Below are 25,586 nucleotides of genomic sequence, written 5' to 3'. Positions count from 1 at the left end.
AGTTTTCATTTTAGATCTCACAAAAACTTAAAGCATTACTGTAAAAAATTATCAAAGAACAGAAAGGAACTCATTTATTAGGCAACTGTTACAGGAATTTTGTAGTTTATACAACTGAATGCACCCCATTTACATGACTGTTTCTAGTTCACAGCTGCTGAAGGGTCAGAAGCTACAGTCATCCTTTATGACAAAAACAGAAGAGAAAGTGTGGTTAAACATGTTTCCAGTGAACTGATCTGATAATACAGCAGTGCTATAAAACAGTTAGAGATACCTAACCACGCCGAGATGAAAGAATTTCAAGCCCAGTAAACTTCAGTACTATTGACATTTGATCTGGGGATTAAAGTGAACCATAGACTGAATGGCTCACTGATGTGATGCTGCCGCAAAAAAGTGTAGTGTCATTTCTGAGATTAACAGCAACGCTTGATTCTTCCTCATGCAAAATGAAGCTTGTAACCAGTTTGGACAGTACACCTCTAAGACACGGATCCAAGATTTCTCTGGACTTTCTCCAAGAAAAATACAACTTTTAGGAAATACAGCCTAGGAAGGAGAGTTCAAAGACTTCAGCTGCTTGCAGCAGAGAAGATTTAAATTAGGTAAAAATATTGTGTGAACACAGGCATCTATTTGCCTGGAAAGACTGTATTATATTAAGTCTTTACGAATATATCAGCTACTTTAGGAGATGGTCTAACTGTACCTGACCTGCCTCAGGGTTTGATCTTTAATGATTTTATAATTTCCAGTCATCACAATTCTAGAAATCACCTGCAGACATTAAAAGCTCTTACAGGAAACTTCTCACACTTTGTGTACATAGTTGGCACTCCAAGCTAAGGATTAGGCTGCAGTTGATGTGGCACCTCCCACTTTAGAGTAAAGAACTTTTACTAAAAGAATGTAGCCCATTTGGTATAATATTCTGCTGAAGTACTTTCTTTAATTGCAAAGAAGTTCAGAGTTAAAGTTAAACTTTAATAAAATTAGTTTATAGAAGAATATACAGTCCTTGACAGAACTACAACATATTCCCCAAATACACTCAGAGTTTACAAAGCCATTTCAAATTGTATATAAGTCCTGTGAAACAATTATCTGCACCATAATCTCTATCCAATGAGTTGGACAGAATGGAGTTTCTTCTAAAAGATGTGATTTCCCCTCAGACACTTATCAAGTCTTAAGTATACTGAACATAAAACGTTTTCTTGTACCACGTGTGCTAGTACACATGAAACCATCACACTCATCTCAGTGTTTCATGACCATCTGAAAACTGTGATTCTCATAAAAGGGTTTCTAGAGCACTAGCACACACGTTCCATGGGTAGGGCAATTGAACCTGTTTTTCTTATCTCCTTATATACACAGGTGCAAAAACATATGCATATATATACATGTACATATGTATTAACAGATTCTTAACACATGCACACAAGTACCACATGACAAGCAGTTCAGTACTACTGCTGTCTTAGTTCTTGTATTTTAAGTAAACGACTCTACAGTTAAGGATCACAATATGCCTTAAAGCAGCAAATGAGTTTAAAAGGGTGATGCTTTTAATCAACAGTACAATTTTAATCTAACATAACTTCTTAAAAATACTTTTTATAGTAGGTATTACATCTTTAAATTTTAGAACACTTTATTCAAATTGAAGCAGATAATTTTCAGGCTAACAGTTGTTTCAGGTTTGTTTGGTTTGGTTTTTTTGCATGTGGTTTGGGTTGGGGTTTTTTTGTTTTGTGTGGGTTTTTTTTTTTTTTAAACACCCTTTCTATATATAGACTCTTTTAATGATTTACATCCAGCAGCCCACATTGGAAGAAGGAAACAACCTGGGACACCATTAAATACACAGAGCATGGACCACTACTTTAACAATTAATAAGGCATTATGGACATGTAATAAAAATGACAAACAATTATACATAATAGAGTGAAGGATTAATAATCTATGGTCTAAACTGCATGTTCCAAGAAAAGAGTATTTTGTATTCTATGTAAAAGTGACTGCCTTAGAAATGAAAAGTCATAGATAAAATGACACCTGCAATAAATTGCACAGTATCTGCAGTGCAGTCCACTAAATTTTATAATGGGAGCAAACGGCATTTCTCTAGACTAACAGAAGCAAGGACAAAAGCGGTTCTTTTCCCTTTTTTTGGGGGGGTGGGGAGGAGGAACAAGTAACATTTGGAAACAGTATTTCAATCAGACTCACCTTTTGTTCAGTATGTTATTAAAAGACTAACAACTACTTCATCACATTTCCAGTTAATTTAAGAAAAACACTTTTTTTCAGTAGAAGCTGATTCATTATTTCATCACACTCTCTGTAAAAGCTAACATTACAATAAATACCTAACTCAAAATAGGAGACTGAGTTAATTCTATATTACTAATCCTTTAGCAAGTCAATAGTAAATAAATTATGAACATAATTTTTTACCTGACAACTAATAATTGCATAATGTAATTAACAACATCTCGTGCTGTTCATTCTCCTTGAAAATGCTTTTTGGAACGACCTCTAAACTCTATTTCAGCAATCACATGCCCTCTAAAGCTATAAATGGTACCTGCAAGTTCTTAATAAGACAACTGCCTGAACAAAAGTTAACTACTTGTCAGTTAACACAAATATGTCAAATTCTTCTAGGTTTTGATTATAAGAAAATGAATTAATATTATTTATATTATCATGCACTTTCTTTTAAATTCTAGCCTAAAATTTCTCTACATATTTTAACCCTTTATACAAAAAGCAAATGTCTCACACTATAGTAAGATTAACTTAACACATGCCAGGTTACTGTTTCTTATACAATGTGAGTGCTGCAGACAGTAAAAGTACAGCTTTCTGATTTAGGCCAGAGTTACTCTAGAAGTTGTCCTGTTTAGTAAAACATAAGGTCATCCAAAGATGCATATTTTGATGTTAAATGAACACAGAATTTGCAAATATCATACTTCATTATTCTATTCCTTCCAACTTTTTTGCTTCTTCAGTATGGAGAGTGGAGTAGTAGTCTATGATACTGCAGAAAGAAGGTACTTTGCCTTTACTTCATAATAAATACTACTTAATACCACAAGGTCATTCTGGACAACACAGATCAATTCCCCTTGGAAATAGCTCAGCATCGTGTTCAACTATGGGAGTAAGAGGTTCCATATGCCAACTTTAAAATAACAGAAGAGATGTGAAGAAAAGGCACTCCAGGGCAGAGGGACACATGATGACAACCAAACCTTAATATCGGTAAAACAGTACAGTGTAGCTGTTGGAGTAATTACCTCCAGTCTCTTAACATTCATGAATGATTTAAGTACATTTTGAATAGTTGGAAATCCTCCTAGGATCAGTTCATTTAGAAGACTAATATACCAGGAAATCAGATGAAGGACTCTGAATCCTTTATGTGCTAATAGTTAAACCCTGGAATATTTATTAACAGTCTCTTTAAAGAAAAAAACAAAACAAAAAAACCCACAAGAAATGTTCCAAATCCAGCAGAAAACAAACTTAATAGAATCATCCTTGGTAGACAATTACACAAACAAGATAATTATTTGGAGTTTTTAACTTTCAAAAAAAGAGCCAGCAATTTTTCCATGTCATAGACAAATTTAGGAAATTGAGGGACTACTTACTCAAGTCAAGAACATCATCTGTCTTTATCAGATCTTCCTCCCTTGTGAGTGGTAACTGAGTTTCTGGCTCATTTCGCAAGTGCAGTGATAGTGAACGGAGCATAAAGAAAACTCTGATTGCCTTGAGAAATTAAAAAAGAATATTAAGATATTGCTGCACTCAGTACTAATTTTATCAGAATCTTACAAACATATACTGGCTTTTACAATCCCTGAGCTTGTTGTCATGCAGTATATCTACTTTTTACATTGACAAAGCAGAACGTAATTTAAAAAAGGATATGTAAGAGGTTCAAACACTGTTTATTTTCAATGAAGCAGAAGCAGCACAGCTTTTATCTCACTGGCACACTTACACAGATTGTGACTGACAGGCAAATGATTTTTCTTCAAGCAAAAATAACAATCTTGGATTTTATTTTTTTAATCATTATTTTAAGACTGCTTGTATTTACAATGCCTGTATTCTACAGACAACTACACAGCCAACCTTCAGGACTCTCACATTTTGAACTTAAAACAGTAATAATTTTTATGGCTGAGTCTGGCTAAGATGTCTACAAGTCTGAGAGAAAACGGGGATTTTTGAGTTTTAATTTTCTGTGTTCATCAAAACTAACCACGTGCAATACAGTATTCTTTGAGAACTTCATCTATACCCTCAGAAGGTCTACATCAGGGCAAAGCATTCTGAAAGCTGCACCAGTTCCAAGGAACTTTCAACAGCTGCTCTGTGAAATTAAAATTGTTTTGATTTAGAAATTAATGACATATGGTATGCAAAGACTAGATGAAGTGCCAAAGAACAATCACTGTTTTATTAGCCACATTTTGAGAGACACCATTTATAATCACCTTCTACTACAAGAACTGTATTTTCAGTATAGCAAATGAAAAATCATTTTTTATTACTTCTGGTGTTTTGGTTTTTTAAAACAGTTTCCTATATAGTAATTCTGTGGTATTCTGCAAATTAACTGCTGCCTTACAGTAAATGCATCAAATTCATGGAAGAGATGCAGTGCCCAGGAACTCCCAGATTGCAGGAAGTGTTAGGAAAAACAGATCTAAACTGCTTTAAGGCAAAACCTTTCACCCCTCTATTTTAAAACCAACAGAACTGTGGCTCCCATGAGCCAGAAATGTGAATGCTTGGACAGCTATCATGCTGGTGGTGCATTCAGAAACTTCTGGAGAACAGAGATTAAGAGAGGGAAGTCATGTTATCTGTCTCTTCCATTAACTGACACCAGCACAGAAGAATTTGGTATGCTGTTAAAACCTAATAGAGCAACATGATTAATCAGAGCAAGAATGTCAAGGGTATCTAACAAATATATGATATTAACACTATCTTATGAATAAGAGTAGAGTCACTTCATAATGGGAGATGATCTCTCCCATTTAGGCAGATTGCATTCTAATATATTGTGGTTTTACTGAAATTAAATACTATAAAGTAGTTTTACTACCAGACACTTCAAGAAGAATTAATGGTGTTGCGTTTAAAAGTTTCCAAATTCAATCACGAACAGCAAAATCCTTGCATTTTTGGTAACCCTAAAGTCAAACTCAACAGGGTTTTTTTGTTTGTTTTTTTAAATTCAGAGGGCAGTCATCACTCAGCCTGCTTTCACTTATTTTCCCTTCAATCCTCTTCCCCTCCTAGACAGAGCATTGATTTTCCTTGTATATATTTCTTATAGAACTAACGTCATTCATCTTCAAACATCTTATCATATTTACTGCATTTCCTACAGGAGTAGGAGAGAAAATTAGAACTTTAGGCTTTGGAAGAAAAAAAAAAAAAAATCAAGGACACCAGATGAAAAGGGAACTGTGCTTCCTACAATACTGGTAGCCCTCAGTTTGCTAGCAGTATCAATATAAACCAAAAAGCATGCAATTTGTGACTTCCTGTAACATTTTATTGATCTCAATAAAACAGCAGAGCAGTTCAGTGGCCTAGAACTTTTCTCAACTGACTTCTGTCTTCTTGGTTAAGCAGGAACAAACACGTATTGTTATCTACATTAAAGAACTAAGCATTATGCTGAGGTATACTTTGCACCAATCCCTTCACTTATATACACATACCATGTGCAAAGAAATAGCAATGTGCTAAGAAACCTATCAGCATCTTACTAGATTCTCATGAAATAGCATTCTCACAGGTAGTTCAAAACTTTCTCTCAGTCTTTGCTTGATATGTATTTTAAGGTGCAGAGTTCAAAACTCATACTGTTCTTTACTTCCCAGATAAGCATGTAAATGAGCTGGCAGTATTCCAGGTGACTGGTAAGCAGTTAGGTCCATCCTTAGGACTATAGAAATCGTAAGGAAAAGATGCAACCAACAAGCAGTAACTGGACTATCAACAATTCAAAAGAGCATCTGATTCTGGGCAGAAGGTTTGATCAAGCAGCAGTAGCTGATTTCAGAAAGCAGACTAACACCTTCTGGTCATTTTAATTTTTTAAGTCAGAGGCATCAGCTGTCTGGATTTTGCAGATGTGCCTTTGATAACTCAAGAGATATCTGATTTCTGAGACTTCCTCCTAAAGTTGTTAAGAGGAAAAGAACTGCCACTTACAGGGACTAAATCAAAAGAAGAAGTGAGTCTAAAAAGATCTGATCTCTAACAGCTAAGAACTCATGATATAATCAAAGTACAGGATGTCTTCACTTGCTAGTGAAATAAAACTTGAGGACTTTTTTAGAATCATGCCATGGGGTGTTCAGAATTAAATCACTATCCATTTGAAACTGTCAGCAAAAAGGACCTCCAGCAAGTTAAGTGGCAGCACCAAGGTCACAAGATACACCTGAAGTTCAGCATATTGTTATGGCAATTCTAAGAGAGGCAGCCTAGCTGGAAGGAAGTAGCATAGGAATTCTAAGAAATTCTAAAACTTCTAGAGCTATGTGATCAGTGGAAAGAGGACCAACAAGGAAGCATTCTGGGAGCTCTTGCTGATGAGAAAGACTGTCTCATCCCAAAGAATTTACAGGAATATTTCTATTGATTTTTGAATTTCCACCAACAGAAGTTAAGCTATTCCTTATTCAGCACATGAAAAACCACGGAGCAGTCAGTTTCCATTAACATGCATTTCTAAGTATCATTCTGTTAAATGCCTCAGAAAAAATTCTAGGAAGCATTTTTGCTTTCTAAGAACAGTACTTTTCAAGATTTCATTTTTCACTGTACTTTATCAAACTTAACTTACTGTGATAAAAGTTGTGTGGTTTACAATAAGTAATGAAAACGAAAGTTTTCAGAAGATTCCTGGAAATATGTATTTTCTTCAAGAGTACTTGAACACACTTACATAAATGCAAAGCTATCCGAAGAACACACTTTTCAAATCATGTCATGCAGTAATACATCTTTAAGACTTACTGGCACTGCAAGGCTTACAGGACACTGTCAGATACAGGCCAAGAACTGATTATCCCAAGAATGCTGATAATGATGTTGTTATTCAGGTCAGTATCACCTCTACTGATTCTGTCAGCCATAAAAATAGATATTTTGCTATTTTTCTCCCCATTCTCGAGATCTCCATCACGAATTACTTTGGCAAGATGAACACTCCTGAGTAGAATTATATTTTTTGCTATGTCTAAAAACACAAGCAATATGAAGCAAGCCAGTCTTCCAGGGGAGATTCTTACTCTAAGAATATAATGAAAGATAGACTGAGATACCAGATCCTGAAAGGAAACTGACAATATGTTAATAAGCGTAATCAAAATGTCTTTTTATGTAGGTATCTCCAGGGTCTAAAAAATTAAAAACCCTGTACAAGAACATATTGAACTGACCAGACACAAGAAATTGCAGGGAAAAAGTTTCTCCACTGGGACAGGTAAATACTATACACTCTACACAGGTCTGTCTTCATCAAGTCTTTATGATTTCATGGATTAAGCTTACAATCAAGCAGCTTTCAAGGAAAAATGTTTGTGTTTCTAGAATTGTTCAAAGACTTTGGCATCATTCTGTCACGAACAAACCTAAGAAAAATAGTCTTACTCACTCTTCGTGTTCTTTCCACATCTCCACAAGGCAATCTTTTCACAAAATCAATACCAGTCAGTGGTGTCCCCGTTGGAGGCAGTAAGATTGAGGCATCCATCATCAAGTACTCTACATTCATGGGTTTAATCTATAAAAATATTTTAACATTGATTACTATACAGAACAAGAAGCATGTGCATCTTTACTTTCAAATACAACTCGTGGTTGCATATTTTAAAAGGAAGGAATTGTTATAGAGTTCTGAGAACTTTTGATGCCATCTGTCTTATTTTAAGTTCTTTACATGCAATCTCTATTTTATATTTGCTCATCATTCCCTAACTCACTGCTGAAGTTTCCATACTGAAAAAAACACAGGAAAAACAACTCTAGAAGAGTACATAAGAAAAGCTATTTCATGAGTACTAAAAACCAAAGCCTGTCATGTTTGATTTTAAATTTTGACTCAAATTAGTAAATAACTTCAACCACAAGAAAAAAATTCCCATATCTTTTTCTTTCCAAAAAGAACATTCTAGTCTCTAATAATGCAGTAACTTTCACACTAGACAATTCCCTTCAATCTTGCCTCTAACAGAGTCTCTCCCTCTGAAGATGCCAGCATACTCAGTAGTGATCAGTAAGTACTTGTTCTTGCTGCTGTGTTGTATCTGAGTCTGAGGATTTGGCAGGGTGGAAGGGGAATCACTTACTGTCATACTCCGGTATTCATCTTCAAACATATCCAGAAAAATTTCTTCTCCCTTTCAAAAAAAAGGGATATGGACATATCATGAATCCTTACAGCTTTGGAGTCATGCTTGTTTGGTTTTGTTTAATTGTGTACCGGGTGTTCCTGTCTAGGACCTGGCAGGGGGGCTGCAGGGGACTCTGTAAGGAGAGGCCAGGGCTGCCCCGTGCCAGACACAACCAGTTCCAGCCGCTTCCAGCCACCTCCAACAGCCCCACTGCAGGACAGCTCAGCCCTTAAGCAACACTCATGGCACCTCTGGGAAAACACATTTAAGAAAGGGAGAGATTCCTCCACAGCCTGTGGAGAGGACCATGGAGGAGCAGATATCCACACTGCAGCACTGGAGCAGGTGGATATGCCCTGAAGGAAATGCAGTCTGTGGTGGACCCACATGGAAGCAATTTTTTTTCCTGAAGGACTCATTGAGGAGAGGACCCACACTGGAACAGGGGAAAAGTGTGAGGAAGAAGCAGCAGCAGAGATGAACTTTTATGGACGGACTCTAAACCCTCATTTCCCACCCTCCCTGCACCACTCAGCAGGGAGAGAGGGTGGAAGAGTCAGGAATGAAGGAGTGAAATTGAGCCTGGGAGAAGGGAGAGGTGAAGGGAAGCTGTTGTTTTATTTTTTTTTGTTTCTCACTATCTAAATTCATTTTAATTGGCAATAAATTAATTTTTGCTAAGTTGGGTCTGTTTTGCCCATGACTGTAATTGGTAAGTGACTGCCCTGTCTTTATCTCAACCAGAAGATATTTTAATCTTATATTCTCCCTCCATCCTGTTGAGGAGGGGGAGTGAGAGAGCAGCTGGGTCAACATCTGGCAGCCAGCCAAGATCAACCTACCACAAGTTACTTATTTTTTGTAAGCCATGATGAGAAAAAAATTCTTCAAGAGAATTCTAACAAAAACAGAAAGAGATTTGAGACAGTTGAAATCTGTCATGGATTTACTGCTCCTTAGAAGTTAACACCTACGGCTAAAAATTTTATTTCTTTCATTGTTTACAATATAAAAAAGTGCAAAAAGCTGCAGAGGTCTCCAATACAAAAAAGGATTCAGTAAAATTTTAGAACATCATTTCAGATAAGACACATATTAAAAGTAATGCCAAAAAGAAACATTCCATATTAGTGTCAATGAGAAAAACCCAGAAATATTCTCATAGTGTGGCTCTGTTCCATGAAATACACAGCAGTTGCAACAAAAGCACTACTGCTAACTTGACCTCCAGTACGAACCCTGTGAGACTTCTAACAGCCTTTTTGTGACGTACATCAGTGTGGTACAGGAAGGGCAGGAAAGGAGAGGAATCCTCCAATGAAACACTTCCTTCTCCATCACAAATATGGAATTTCCATCTTAAAAAAGTGCTGCTTTGGGCACTATGTAGAGACTGGGCTACAGACTTGCTTCTAATTCCATGTTATGTAAAGGATTTTTTCTTACAGCATTTTGCATATGTACCTTATAGAAACGACGAAGGAGATGTACACTTTCTTCCCTTGCACCCTAGAAAGGATAAAATAACTGTGTTTCAGGGAGTAAATACACCATTTACTCAGAAATCACATTTAAAAAAAACCAGCCAAGAACTCATACAGAAGAGACTGTCTATGAGTATCCCCATACTTGGAGCCTTCAGCCCAGAATATGATAGAACACAGTTCTTGCACTTAGAACACAGAGCTTATGTGACCTTATTAGTTTCAAAAGCATTTTCTTTACATGGTTGAGAAGAATGACATACAAATTTCAGAGAGAAAATTAAACATAACACTGCTTGACAATTTAGAGTTTAAATAACAAGGTAACAGCAAAGCTGAGAACAGAACCTGGGGTATTGATTCTTTACTTTCACTGCACAGAGCCACCAATGAAAGATGTTCTAGAAGCTCAAATTTCACATTTATGCTTATTGCAATCAAAAATGAAACACATTTATTCAACTATACTACAAGATTCAAAGACAAGTAATGCTGTGACTGGTAATTTGAAAGAAAATACCTACCTCAAGGCAAGCAAGGTGAACATCTTTTATAATGCTGCCATTTTTAGAAAACACAAGTTGCTTCAGTAACAGGCAGCCAAGTTCTAAAGTTGCCAAACGTATTTTTCCATCTATGAAAAAAAATTTCCATATATAAAATAGTAGTAGTTTAAGCACTGGTCTTCTCATGACCTGATGTTCTTAAATGTTCCTAGTCTTCTCTTCAATTGTCATAAACTGCGCTTCTCTGTCATACACACGCTATCTGACAAGGATGAGTGCTAATGCTGGCTTACAATGCTGATGGCTATGTAAAAAGAAACAAAAACACAACAAAAACAAACTGGAAGAGTGATTTAAAGCAGAAGAAAACTTAAAGCAGAACCATGCAATAAGAAGGCAATAAAGATTAATACTATTAGAAAAGAAGCCAAAAATTACAAAAGAATCACAGATTTTTGGCACAGATAAAGTTAGATGATTATAGGAAGTTTTGTATGTAACGTACTAATAAGGTATAGATTTCCCTTAAAAAAAGTCAAAAGGATTCAGATACAGCCTGGACGTGAGAATCTAGAGAAGGATTTAAAAAAAAAAAAAAGAAAAAAAAAGAAAGAAAAAAAAGAAATGTACAGTCTGAGCTCAGTGATCAATACTAAGATAATATACCCGAGAGACAGACAGACAGACATCTTATCTTTTGACCCCACCTCCCATGTACTATTTTACAAGTTAGCACTACACTGCCAGAAACCAGAGATGCAAAGGTTAGTACCCTCAAAAAGAAAAGGAGACGTTCTACACAGCATTTAGCAAACTTAATACAAACTCATTATTTCCACTCCTCCCCAGAAGTGCTTTTGTTTAAATAAATGCAATTCCTCATCTTGGACTGTTTCCTTCTGCAGTATGTACAAACTCTTTGTACATATATATATATATATATATATATGGGCTTTTAATATGTGACTGGAACATCAGTATAACAAGTTAATACCCTGTAGATCAGTCTTGTGAGTCAAACAAGCATTAGATTTCATTCTGCAGACAATCAGGAATTTGATAGCGCATCAGTTTCAGGGGAAAAACCAGTTCTACTCATTTGAAGTTTTAAGAGGGGAAGTGTGGTGAGAAAAGCTGTGGCTTGAACAAAAACCATGTTTCCATGGAACAGGTCACTGAGCCTTGTATCCTGCATCTCACAAAAAAGCTGAAGTCAGGAAAAAACCCCACGTTTTCTGCAAAACGGTTCAGAACTGAAAATACAATCTGTGATTAAAAAAAACATGGGAAAATTTGAGACAAATTAGAGACAAAGGCTGCTATAAGCAAAGGGTACCATATAGTTTTCAAGACTACTTCTCCACTGGAATTACTTTCACAAGCAAGGTACCCCAGATAGTATTTTCATAATGAGATCCTACATTAAGCTGCAATCACTCTATATCTCAATTTTTTTTAACTCAAAAACACAGAAAGCAGGAAATAAGACAACAGATCTCTGTATAGTTTTGAGTATAAAAACAAGTATTCAGCAGAAATTCAGAGTTTCTGGTTCCTCAACAACCAAGGAACTCCTGATAGTTGTCTTTCACAGACCATATCTACTTATTGTTCATGGAAGAGCATGCTAAACAGATGCTTTCCCCTCAAAGACAAGAGGCTAGGTAGCTTATTTAAAAAAAAAAAAAAAAATCATCTTAATTTTCAGCTTTGCAGGAAAACAAATATTGGAAAAGTGATACCTGGTTGTGCAGCATAATTCATTATCCTGATGAGTCCTTGTGCAAGTACATGATTATATGAATTTCTCTCTTCAGCATGTTGAGCTGGAAGTTGAATTCTTTCCAGCTTGACTGGGTCAATTCCTGTTGTAGGAGATGAAGGAAGAAAGGTAAATTAGAATACAGGAATATGCCTCAAGTATGTATTTAATAGACCATAACAGTTTTCTCCAAATAGTGTAATTAACAATACAAAACTGGGCAAGTTAGTTTTTAATTTCTATTACAAGAAAAAGCAAGAATAACAGAAAGACTAAACACATTTATGTATCACTGAAAAATCTCAGCCTTAAATGAATCCTACTGCGTGAAGACACTCAAATCCCAAAGTGGTTGGCAACATCCAAACCATTTTGCTGCATCTGGAATTCTCAGACTATTTGCTTGCATCTAAATCAAAGTCAAGCCATACATCTGAAGAGCATAAAAACTACAGGGGAAAAGACAAAAGTCTGATTTTTAAATTCCGCTTTGGTAGTAAGTGATCAGTTCACATATCTTTTAAAAAAATGTGAATTTTATTCTGTAACCACTAGCCTCTTATTTAGTACCCTCTGCAATGCAAATCACAGGTTCTCATTGACTTGTTGCATAAGGAACTAAACCATCTTTCTTCAATCTGTTCCTCTAAAACAGCAAACTCATTTCTCAGAATAGACTGGTTACTCTAAGGCCTCTTATAAAAAACATAGTTATGGATTGTTGAGGATCTCCCTGTCCTTGTTCTAAAGAATGGTAAACAACCACCTCATAAAACAGATTACTATATTGTGGTTTATAGTTTCTTCCAACACTGAATTTGTAGTTAACTCTACATACCAACACCATTTGTGATATTTACTTCTTCACTAAGCATATGTATTTGGAACAATTAATAAAGGTCTGTCTGAAGATTAATGACAGTGATACAAATGTTCTCTGTCATGATGAGATTGAAGAAAGAGGTGAGGGGGGAAGGAAGCATCTAAAGAACCAGGGCAATCAGAGTATTAGCGCTCACAACAATCTCACAGTTTAGTAAAGAGCTACAGTTTTACTTCTGGAAAGGAAAGCTGCTTATGAGTAACATTTCTTAGAGAATATCTTTATGCAGTTTAAGCTGTCACAGAAGGACATGGCCATTAACCAACTGAAAACCATTAAGGAGACTAAGAAAACATGAGGGAGGAATGAGGCAGGACCAGGCAGGTGTTCAGCAAAGTGGCCAAATTGAAAGAATGGTAAAATAATTCATATTCAGCATCTTTCATTTGGTTGTCTGCCTGCTAAGGATGTGGAGTTCTGCATTCTTAAGATACAGCACATGCTCTAGCAACACAAGTGAAGGGCTCTTTCCGGAATTAAAGATCTCTCAGATACAATTTGCAACAAATCTATTTAGCTGCATACATGTACCTCTTGAGATTCTTTCTTCCTGTTCACATGGGTATTTCTTGCTGGTGAAAAACAAGCACATTTTGTTTAAACTCATTCAAGAACACAGTGGAAAATGCAGACTCTGTATGCAAATGGCAGGAGTCACAATCGAAAGCCTCAGTAAGTGCCTATATTTAATTGACAGAGACTGAGAAAGCTGCTCCCTTAGAAGAAACACCTGAAACCAGAGCTTTTGGCTAAGCTAGGGCAATTCAGATTTTTTTGAATGTGTTCTGTTCTAGCCTTCTCCACAGTGCTGGAATGAGTAGGATGAGGGGAAAGGTGAAATTCAAACTGATCAGCTAGAGAATCAGAAACATATCCAAAACAGCCAATATACTGAAATAGAAAACTGCAACTCATTTTCCTGTGGTATAGAGAGGACAAGCTTGTGTTGCTTTCAGTCACAAGAAATCATCCTAAATTTCCAATTCATTACCTGTCTGTTTGAACTGATGATTCAAGTGTTCACTACAGCATTTACCATCTCTGCTAGACAGACAGCAAATAGATAGTCAGATCCTAGACACACAGCTCCTAGAGATTTATTACTTCCTGAATCTGGGGAAACAACTTGGCCTCTCCAAGTTTGGAGAGAGACCTTCATGTCCTTCTGTAAAAGAAAAGGATCATTGACCCATACCTTGACAAAGTCTGTAAGCAAACAGATCTCTTGCATTATACTGGATTCAGATATAAACACTGGCTCCAGCTCAGTCCTGAGGCACCTTCCATGACTGATATTGAATTTGGTGTAGAAAGGAGCAGCTGTACAGATCCTGAGCTTGTAAAGAACAACATTCCACTCTTGCACTAAATCAGCAGCTTGTAAACACCCTCCTTTTCAAGACACAGAGGCAATGATTCCACAGCCCCCAAGGATGAAAGTAGCCTATTACAGGGTACAAGAGGAATGGGTTGGTGAAAGACAGTGAAGACCAAAACTGGATGTCATTATCTGTCTGGCACCTAAGATCTAGGGTCAAAGATAGGGGCAGAAAGGAAAATAGCTTCCAAAGAGCAACAGGCTAATGTAAATTGTTGACAAGGAAAGCCAACGAGTATAGCCTAAAGAATTTTTCATTTAGAGAGAGCTGGTGTGACTGACAAAGACTGAAGTGTAGATTTTGACCCCTTAAAAACATAGAAAGTATCTCCAGTTTTAAAGCCAGGATACTTTTAGTCTCTTAAAGGTAGATATTTCACTGCGTGCTTTATTTCTCTCAGTAACCCTGGATATTGGGTGAAAAATAAACAGCACAGAGATTGCTGAAACTAAGCAGCAACAAGCTGCATCTGCTGCATTCCTCACTGTTTACAGCAATACTATAGATGTAAGCAAATCATCTTTGAAGCAAGAGAGGATATCAGACATTTTTTCTGGGAACAGGATATTGAAGAGTGACTAATTACACTGAAAGCAGATACAGTGGGCTGAGGACTATGGTTTTAAATAGAAGAATTCTTAAGAAATACAATCCTAGGGTACAGGGTTACTCCTTCACAATGACACTGAAAGACTCCCAGGGACTCTCTGACGCTGTTACAACTAATGATTGTGGCTATTTACAGCTTCAACTAATGAATTTTAAGAGAAGGAAATCTCTGACATTAGGGTTTTCTAGCAAGAGATGCTCAGAAGTCCTTTGGGGAAAGACATTTTCTGGAAGGAGTGCATGGGTTGCAGGGCAGGGGTGGGAAATCTGAGATGCAAGTCAGAGAGGGCTACAGCATGGCAAGGCTGTGGTGCTGTCTTTGGTGATATTAGTTGTGTTGTTATCACTTGCCATAAGAGACTGTGAAAGCCCTAAAATTGTCTGCAAATTATAATCTCAGAGAAGCATTCCTTCATTCCTGGAAAAAGAGAAAGCCATCAAGAGGATGGCGGAGAACAGGAAGGGCTCAGCTTAGCTAGTTCCCTCAAGACTAATTTCCACTCTACTTGCTTATTAGAGGTACCTTAAAACTAGAACAGAATTCTTACTTTTAAACATGCCATCACACCTGATGCTCTTTTGCTCAGTTTACGGTAGCAGTTGATAAATTTAAATTACTAGTATGTTATAGGAATTATCCTTGTAAGCAGAAAATAACTTAAATTCAATCGCAATTCCTGAAACACATGCTTATTCACATGTGCAAGACGTTTACATTATTGGTCCGTAAGGAATCTATTTAAAATGCACACAAAGATAAACAGCAAAAATGCTAACCATAATCATCCCTTAGAGAAGGCCACATTCTCATACTGTTTGAATTACCATGATGTACACATTTAACATAGTTTTGCTAGTTTATAAAACAGTCCATGCTCCTTTGGAGACTTGCAAGATGTATTATGGCACAGAACACTGACAACTTAAATAAGCTTTCAATCAATTATGTATGGCACAATGGATGAGAAGGCTGTTGAGGAACTGCAGAGTATAAAAAGAATTACTGAAGAACTGTCAAAGCTGGATAGAACTAGGCAATACATGACTTCCATAATCACATCTGATTCTCAGGCCTTGTGCATTATCTGTATGTATCCAGTGAGGGTGGTCAGACACTGCAACAGGTTGCCCAGAGAAGCTGTGGATGCGCCCCCCCCGGAAGTGTTGAAGGCCAGGCTGGATGAGGCTTTGAGCAACCTGGTCTAGTGGAAGGTGTCCCTGCTGATGGCAGGGGGGTTGGAACTGGATGAGCTTTAAGGTCCCTTCCAACCCAAACTATTCTATGATTCTATGTTTAAAATAGACAAAGATTTAATTATAACATATGGGGCCAAGTTTCACAACATTTTATATTCGGTTTACATATAGCAATCATACTACATGCAAAATGGGAAAGGACTGGATTCCGTATATATATATATATATAGAGAGAGAGAGAGAGAGAGAGAGAGAGAGATTAGATACAGTGGGCTTCAACTGAAATTAAGAGATTAAAAATTAAAGATAATAATCCTATTCCAATTGCAAGAAACTTATGGAAGAAAAGTTATCTGATGTTCACAAAGCTTTCTACCAAACTGTTCTTAAAAAGGTGATCCTTTAGCAACTGTTTTTACTTACAACATACTTATTTCTGCCTCCCACATGTAAAGAATTTCTCATTGTTTAAGGTATGCATAAACATGAGTTATAAACATATCATGACGGTCTAAAACTATGTGTCTCATTTACTTTTCTCTGGAAAAAGCAAAAATTGCTTACCTTTGTTGTGTGACATTGCATATAGAAGACAGAGCACAAAGAGGGCATAGTAATCATCTTCAGCACAGTCCAGTGCATTATAGACCATATCAAGAAAAGGCCTGTGGAAAGGAGTAATTTTAAAATGGTGAAGAAGAAAAAGAACATATCTACAGAAAAATGAGTAATTATCTTGTTCTACATGTAGCTAATGGAAGAGGCAAATTTACAGTAATGCATTTTCAGGCATTAAACAAAAATTAACCTGTTTAAGAGTATTCAGATTATAGCCATGCCCTGTATTTGCATTCTGACATTAATTCTGATCCATCTTTGCCTAAGTTCCACACCGCTGCATGTACCTAAGCCAGATTTCCCACATGATGTTCCTAATGTAGATCTCCAAAGACTGTAACTATTCAAGCAAAAACAGCCTTAAGAATTAGCAATGTTGAAAATAAACCAAGAGTGCCTTCAATCTTCCTAAGCATTAAACAAGCCCTACAAGCCTCATGACATCTTGAAACGGGGTGCTTTACAAATAACGAAGGGAGCTCAGCTTCAAGGTCTAAAGAAGAAAGATGATCAAGATATCCAGGTTCAAGACTATTAAAATACTTAAACGCTAGATGACACTAGGTCTGTTGTCAGACCAACAAGAGATGGTAATTACACTAAAAACTGACCTATAATGTAAAAGTAACATTTATTTTAATTTTATTAAAACCAATGTTTTAGGAGATCAAAGCTGCAGAAATATCAGTAGCTGTTCCATTAACACCAATATTACATGGTATTATTAAATGACTTCCGTAATCTCTAATGTATTCTTCATTGTTTTTCCCCCACATATTACTTACATTTGTGAGATTACGTAACTTTAAAAAAATATTATTACAACAGTGAGAGAAATAATTTTCATTCCAGATGCTTCTCCACAGCATCTATCTATCTGCATTACTAAAGTCTCAATCACAGTAATATGAAGCTGAAACAACTTGTAGGACTGTCACTCGTCAACAGTTCCTCGTATAGACTAAATGTAGGATAGATCCAGAAAAACTTCAGCTGTAGGAAAGCAGCAACAGAAGGCACAACGTAGCCTGAAGGTTTTGCATTCTGGGAAAAAAAACCCCAAACTTTGCTGTGTAGCATATCATAAAAGGAAGTTAATTTAAAACAAGCCTTTAGGGTTAAACTTTCTGGTAGTGAGGCATATCAAAATAAAATCACACCAAAAATACTTAAAACTTTCTATATTCTTCACAGTAGTAAAAGGGCTAAGGGAAACTGAAAACTTGACTTACCTCTTACAGCTACAGATTTTTAACTGCAAACTGTGCTGTTTTCCATTTATTTTTCAGTAAATATTGGTCAATTTTTAAAAACAATTTTTAATATTAAAGGCCATATGACAAGTATTTTCAAATGTACTTCTTAACTTCACACGATTTTCTTCCTTTACTAATCTTTTATTAGTGACTTGATAGATGAAACAGATCAAATGCCATACAAGTATTCTTCAAATTATTACTTCTTGTGGAGTGTGTCCACAATTGAAGACTGCAACGCATTAGGAATCACTATCACCACAATCATTAATGATTATTCCAGTTATGGAAGTTTCTCCCACTTCAAGCATGGGATAAAAGATCACTGCATTTTCTGCTACCACGTGGCATCTTATCCACATGGCTCACTTTATCCACATGGCTCACTGATTCCAGTCATTGCAGGAAAGAAGTTATACACACTTGACCAAATTTCTTGAGAGATTTAGCTACTGTTTAAAATATTACATTAGATATACAGAATAAGGCAAAATCTTAAGATACAGCAACTTATCCACCTATATTTCCAAAAATTTATAAACAAAAATAAGATGAGAAATGCCCTACACAAGGTCTATCCTTATTTTACAAATATTTTTAGCTCTGCACATTCTTTGATGCTGTTTGTTTTTAGAAAAGACACAGGATGTTTGTCAGATCACATCTGCAGATCAAGAGAGTGCTGAAATGCAGACATTTGCCAAATGCACTGGCAACTCACTTGTAAGTATTTTGCACTTCTCAAGACTTGAGCATCCTAGTTGCTTTAAGTATTCAATGCAGGCATTGCCAATTTCTTTCTAAAAGCCATTTGGCACATATTTTAGTCAAAATATCAATAATGTAGAACAATGTATTTTAAAGCCAGTTCGAGTCAAAGTTCAATTTCACTTTTATAGTGAAATTAAATGTTATCTTTATTAATTAACATAATCTAAGCTACACCAAACCTATAATGGAGACAGAATGAAATTCTAGGAATACCAGGCAGCATTTCCCAAGTTTAAAAATAAATCTGAAGTCCTATTAAACACAGCATTTCCCCAAGGGACACATCTGCAGTTACTTTTGTGTCACAGATGGCACGTTCAGTTTCTTGTCTTTAGCTTTCTAATAACAAGAACTCAAAATTCTTACTGAGAAAGTGTCTTATGGGTATTTAATATATCCAAGTTTAAATTTTGAAGTCAGAGCAATTTCTGCTCCCAGGAACACTTAAAAACTACATTTCCAAGAGAAGTTTTCAGTAACCCTAAGATATACTTATGGACCTTGGAAACTGTACATAGGTTAGTAGGGTTTATTCATAACCACTACTATTAGAATTCTGCAAAATTCAGCCGTGAACTGAGGAGTTTTCCTTGTTTTTTCCCTAGAGGTGTACAGAAAATTGACAGATGTGACATAAATATAATTAAGAAAACTTCTTCTGTTTAGAAGTTTAGAAAATTCTGAAATGGAAACATTTATATTCTGGATTTATTGTGTTAATATTCTCTAATTTAACTTTACCATCTTCAAGCATCACAGCTGCCATAAAGGAAAGCACAAACTTTACAACGGAACAGGAACATTTCTGAAACTGATCCGTAGAAAGGCCAAATCCCATTTTTCTGTTGCCTCACTTATTTGTGATCCACAAGAACCCCTGTAATTTTAATTGGAGGCATATTTGAGATAACCCGTAAGAGAAGTGAGAGAGTTAACAGGAGGGCAAGTAAGGAAACAATCCAGCAAAATATATTACAGTTCCCTTATACCTGTTCCAGTTTGTTATCTCACTCCCAGAGGCAGCTGCACTCTTTTCTTCATCTGTTGTATTCTGTTCTGTCACAGTAGAGATAGACAATTCTGACAGTTTACATCTCTCCATGATTACCATCTCTATTTCTAAAAAAAACCCAAAAAAACCCAGTTTTTATATTTTTAAACAAAGTTATCACAAGCTCTTTTACATTTTTCCATTTTGCATTAAAAGTAACTGATAGAACTATATATGAGATATAAACATAACCTCAGAAGGGTTAATGAATTAATAGATGTAGGCAAATTTTCTTCCCCATAAAATAAAGAGGTTTGCATTCAAGTAATATAACTGCTATAAGAATATTATACTTATGTATAATATATGTAAAGAAAATATACTGATTATTTTGGCAAATAAACAAGCAACAGTAATCCTCCAAACCAAAGGAAGGAAAGGAAAAAAAAAAACAAAAAAAACCCAAAAAACCCCCCAAAAAACAAAACCGCTTTCTGGAAAAAAAAATTTCTTTGTAAAAATGTTGGTGAGATTGGGGCATGGGTGGGCAGGAAGTTTCATAAAGAGTGTAAATGGGTCTCTGCTATTACAGGAGACAGGATAGATGATCCCAAATGCTTCATACCTATTGGCTTTAAGTAGAAGTGTTAGGATCAAATCTAGCTTTTGCTTAAGAATTGGGACAAAGATGCCTACTAAATGCAACAAACAGTAAATCATGTCATATTTTCTTCAAATCATGGTAGACAACACATCATGAGTTATTTGACACCATTTAACTAAAGCCTTCTCAAACAGATGGTTTACTTAAATCAAAATGCAGCTATGTTTGGACAGGACTGTCAAAGCAGAAAGGTCTTGTTTTCAATTGCTTGCATGCAATTCTGTCACACTTTTCTCAATCTATGTCTAAAGTAAAGATTAGTGCCTGATGCACACCCTTCTAATAGTTACTAACTAGTAAATAAACAGTTGTGATATGTTGTAAGACCATTCATCCTATAAAACCAATCCTTCTTAAGGTTAGCATTAAGTCAAAAATCCTGAAAACGTGCAATTAAAAAATCTGAAAGTTAAAGATGTTTTCTTCAGTTTTGAACCACTTACTATCATCTTCTACTGTGTATGTCACTTTTAGCACACTTGAATTTTATCATTGAAACATGCATAAAATACTCCTGATCATCTTAAAAAGGTGATGTAGCTACACCATTTGCATTATTACAGAAGGAAAAATAACAGTTGTGAAGTCCTATATGAAGGGCCCCATAATCATGTACACTTAGGTGCAAGGCATGCATTTGTGATAAGGGCCGAAGGTACAGAAGAAAAGACTTTCATAGCTTTTAATCAGATTAGAAGTAGATGTTCTGACAGAATAGTTTAACATGAGAAAAAATATAGTCAAAGACTAAAACAAATGTAATAGTCCTGTGATTACCTAGTGCAACAAGAGAACAAGTCATGTAACAGATCACAACTAGGTCCATACAGTAAATAAAGTATCCAAATTGTAAGCATAATTTTTATTTGCTGGTACACTCACCTTCATTTTCACTGCTTGTTCTGATGCCCTTTGAACTCGCTTCTGTACCTTTAGTTTTATCTAGGTCATCTTGGTTATCTTCAGAGCCCCTCTCCTCTTCATCTTCTTCACCAACATTTTTATAGTTGGGTCTTTTCTGCATCCTCTTCTTCCCCTTCTGTTTGTTAATTTCAAGAGACCTCTCAAGTGTTTCTGTTGGCTTTATGAAACACCTGATACTTGACTTTGCCTGTAAATTTGAAGAGTTTACACTGAGTTACAGGAAGACATTTTTAACTCTAATTTATAAAGAAACTTCACAAAGAGGGTTTTTAGAATGTAAATTAGCACACCACTTGCAAATCTTGAATCCATTTTAAAACACAATAAAATTGACCTCAATTTGTATCAAATCATCAGTAGAACAATGATCTCCAAAGTAATATTATCCTACAGATCTATCATTAAAAAGTATGCCATCTTGAGACAAAGAGATATAGAACTACCTATTTCATCAACAGTTTTGTTGATCAACAATTTTTTTTCCTTCTTTGAACTTTCTTAACAGGTGAGACAGCTAGTACATACAAAATTAAAACACCCATTACAAAAAAGGTAAAGGCAGCAAAATCCAAAGTGTGTGCTGACAGCAATGTATTAATATGAAATACACTCTTTAAATGTCTTTGGCATAGCAAGGACAAAAACCAATGCTCTATGCCACGAGCATTTTTTGAATCTTACACGTCCCTCAACAGCACACTAATCCTTGATTCAACTAGGAACAAATGGCACTGACATCAACCTTTTTTGAGCCTCCACACATTGACTTACCAAAGCCAGAAAATCAACACTCCTTCAATTGTTAGACTTTAACACACTTGTGTTCTACACAAAGGTATCAGAAGTTTATCTTTTAAGTCTAAACACTGTTTTTGGACAAGGTGGCAAACAGTATTCAATCAATACCCGATTTTCCTGCTTATTAATTTACAGAATAAGAAAATAACAGAATCATAGAATGGTTTGGGTTGGAAGGGACCTTAAAGCTCATCCAGTTCCAACCCCCCTGCCATCAGCAGGGACACCTTCCACTAGACCAGGTTGCTCAAAGCCTCATCCAACCTGGCCTTCAACACTTCCAGGGAGGAGCATCCACAACTTCTCCGGGCAACCTGTTCCAGTGTCTGACCACCCTCACAGCAAAGAATTTCTCCCTAATATCTAACCTAAACCTCCCCTCTTTCAGTTTAAAGCCACTATCCCTTGTCCTATCACTACGTGCCTTTGTAAAAAGTCCTTCCCAGATTTCTTGTAATAAATTTATATGACAAAGTTCTCCCAGAGGAAGTATTTCCAAGAGTCTGTGCCATCCTAACAACAGAGCAATATATTCTTACAGAAAGACACAAGACATTAAAAGAAGTTTTGCAACTAGCAGGACTAACAAAACTTGTTTTCCTAAAATTGTGCAGATTGTTTCTGAATTGTGATGCTTTGAGCTCCCTTCTCACTTGTCAGGCCTGACAGCTGGATTACCAGAGTACATGGCCTCTCTCACACAGAGCTACAAATGTCAATTAGCCAAAACTCTCTGTTACTGAAAAGTGAAACACATGGTTTCGGGGCTTCCTGCCAGCCCAGATTTATGCTGAACAAGACTGCTACAGAAACTTCATTAAATTTCAAACCTCAATACTTCAACCACATCTGGCTGAAGGTCAAGCAAGAGAAAATAAGACTAGAGTAAATACAAAACTAATTTCATTCCTTGCTTTAGATGACTTGAGTGCAATAAGCATTGAAGATGAGTGCATCAAAGAGACCTCAGAGAAAAGGGCCACAAAAAATGATCAAAGGGCTGGAGCACGTCTCCTATGAAGACAGGCTGAGAGTTGGAGTTGTTCAGCCTGGAGAAGAGAAGGCTCCGGGGGGACCTTAAAGCAGTCTTCCAGTACCTGAAAGGTGCCTCTAAGAAAGCTGGGGAAGAACTGTTCACAAGGGCATGGAGCAACAGGACAAGGGGTAATGTTTTTAAACTAGAAAAGGGGAGATTTAGGTATTAGGAAAAGGTTTTTCAGTGTGAGGGTGGTGGATCATTGGAACAGGTTGCCCAGGGAGGTAGCAGAGGCCCTGTCCTTGGAGATATTCAAGGTCAGGCTTGATGAGGCCCTGAGCAACCTGCTCTAGTAAAGATGTCCCTGTTCACTGCAGACTAGATGACCTTTGAAGGTCCCTTCCAACCCAGTACATTCTATGATTCTCTGAAAAAGTTAGGAAAACTCTCTCCATTTAATAAGGAACACTTATACATCAAAAATAAGAGATGAGGATGATCTGTGAGGAAGCCTTCTACAAATCAAAAGGCCTAAATGTTTCTCTGAATCTTCTGACTTTTTAAAAAAGTTTTATAGAAATCTTGCATAAGTCGCCTTACACTTGGCACTGAAACAAGCCATATAGTAGGAAGAATCTTTCACAATACCAAAAAACCCCACAATGTGAAATTTATCACACTATGTCCCCAGTAACCTCTCTGATATATTTCTACTCTGATCAAACTGCAACATAAGAAGGTTATAAAACAACCAGAGTTACAATCAGATTACCTTTTTACTGGTGGCTTCTGGTCAGAAAAGTAATAAGAAAAGGGAAGAACACCTTAAGTCCCATTCTTTAGGGAGAAAAAGAAAAGTAGCATGCCAGTTGCATAATGCATTTTCCCCTTCCTGCATTCACTTCTTACAACTCCTTCCTAGAATCTGTAGCTACTTTATGAAGAATCCATGTACTTAACATCCTTGCATTTCTAATATGCTGTTAGCCATCTGAGCAAAATAACAGAAGAGACCAGTAGACAGTGCTGTGCTCATAAGCACTGAGCCATCCTCTGGTCCATCTCGAGAAAGAATGCTAAGAAAAAGTCACCATGTATATTCTGTTCTGCTAAATGTAACAAGGCTATGTATTTAAAACATTCTAAAATCAGACTTAAAATTAATTTATATAGTATATGGTTTATCTAAGTTGATTATACAGTTTGACATAGTGCTGTTTTATACTTTGAAATTGTCTTTAAAACATATTTTCAATTATGGTTTATCTTGTGCAACATGTGCTGGTAAAATAAGGCAGTAACACTAACAGCTTTTACAGGAAGGGGAAAGTAGGTTAAACAAGAAACATGAAATAGGCAGAACTGGCCCACATCCGAATTATTCAGGAAAACAGATCTCACAGGAAGTAAGGTAGACCTTAGTGTTTGACAAGTTTAAATACATTCTGTTGGCTACACATATTCAACTCAATTATGAGGTAAGAGTTAGTATTACTTCTGGTGCCACCTAAAAGAAATACAGGGGAAAATATGGAAAAAAAAAAGTGTATCTTAATTTGCTATACTTTGAGGTGGAGAACCTGTTCAGTGGAGGTTGGGCAATCGTTACTGCCCTATGATGCTCAGCAGATCTCCATGGGTAAGTAATTGCCAACTCATAAGCTATCAGCAGTTAGATCAGCTGGTGATTTTTTCCACAAATTGATTTGCAGCAAGAACTACCATTTGTTCCTGTCGTGACAACCACCATTCCTCTTTTGCCCTGAATAACTCTGGATATGTTGCATATCCATTCTCAGCTTTTATTTTTGTTACGTATTCTTCACTCATTTAGTCTCCTATCACAAAGATACACGACCTTGATTCTGATAATCTCAGTCCATACTTCCTATACCTCATTCCACTTTAATTAATCTTATTAGGAAGATGAATAAAGGCATGAGATTCTACTTACTTTGGGTTTTTAGAAACTACATGTTAGTTAGAAACTGACAGTTACACTTCAGTTTAAATATATCAAGACATCTTAGTTACAAGAGATGAGCAGTGTTAGGTAGAGCAGGGGTTTAGAGATAACTGGGGCTCACCATAGCACAGAGATATATCCCCAAATCAATCTTAGGAGAGTATCAGGATTACCATGGGAAATTGTAACAGAAAGGAAGCAGTAAAAGATAAATTTGGGTCTGACTTAAGAACAAACACAATTCTAAACTCAGTCAAAAAGTAAATTAAAAAACTTGCTCATCACTTTTCTCTACTAATGCCAGAACAAGCAATTCTAAAGTAGCTTCTGAAATAGCTTCCATTATTC

General features: G+C 36.3%; 1 protein-coding gene across 1 annotated transcript in view; it reads right to left on the bottom strand.

Annotated features, from left to right (window-relative positions):
- The window catches only part of CLEC16A (C-type lectin domain containing 16A), a 60,951-nt gene that overhangs the window by 22,555 nt on the left and 12,810 nt on the right, over nucleotides 1–25,586 (bottom strand). The window contains 9 exon segments of the mRNA XM_010165376.2: nucleotides 3,673–3,793; nucleotides 7,716–7,844; nucleotides 8,410–8,460; nucleotides 9,919–9,963; nucleotides 10,463–10,572; nucleotides 12,187–12,309; nucleotides 16,839–16,939; nucleotides 19,909–20,038; nucleotides 21,457–21,685. Coding sequence (XP_010163678.2) covers nucleotides 3,673–3,793; nucleotides 7,716–7,844; nucleotides 8,410–8,460; nucleotides 9,919–9,963; nucleotides 10,463–10,572; nucleotides 12,187–12,309; nucleotides 16,839–16,939; nucleotides 19,909–20,038; nucleotides 21,457–21,685 — 1,039 coding nt within the window.

This window comes from Antrostomus carolinensis, unplaced genomic scaffold, assembly GCF_000700745.2.
Source record: "Antrostomus carolinensis isolate BGI_N321 unplaced genomic scaffold, ASM70074v2 scaffold10243, whole genome shotgun sequence".
Lineage (NCBI taxonomy): Eukaryota > Metazoa > Chordata > Aves > Caprimulgiformes > Caprimulgidae > Antrostomus > Antrostomus carolinensis.
This window is presented reverse-complemented; position numbering and strand designations above follow the sequence as displayed.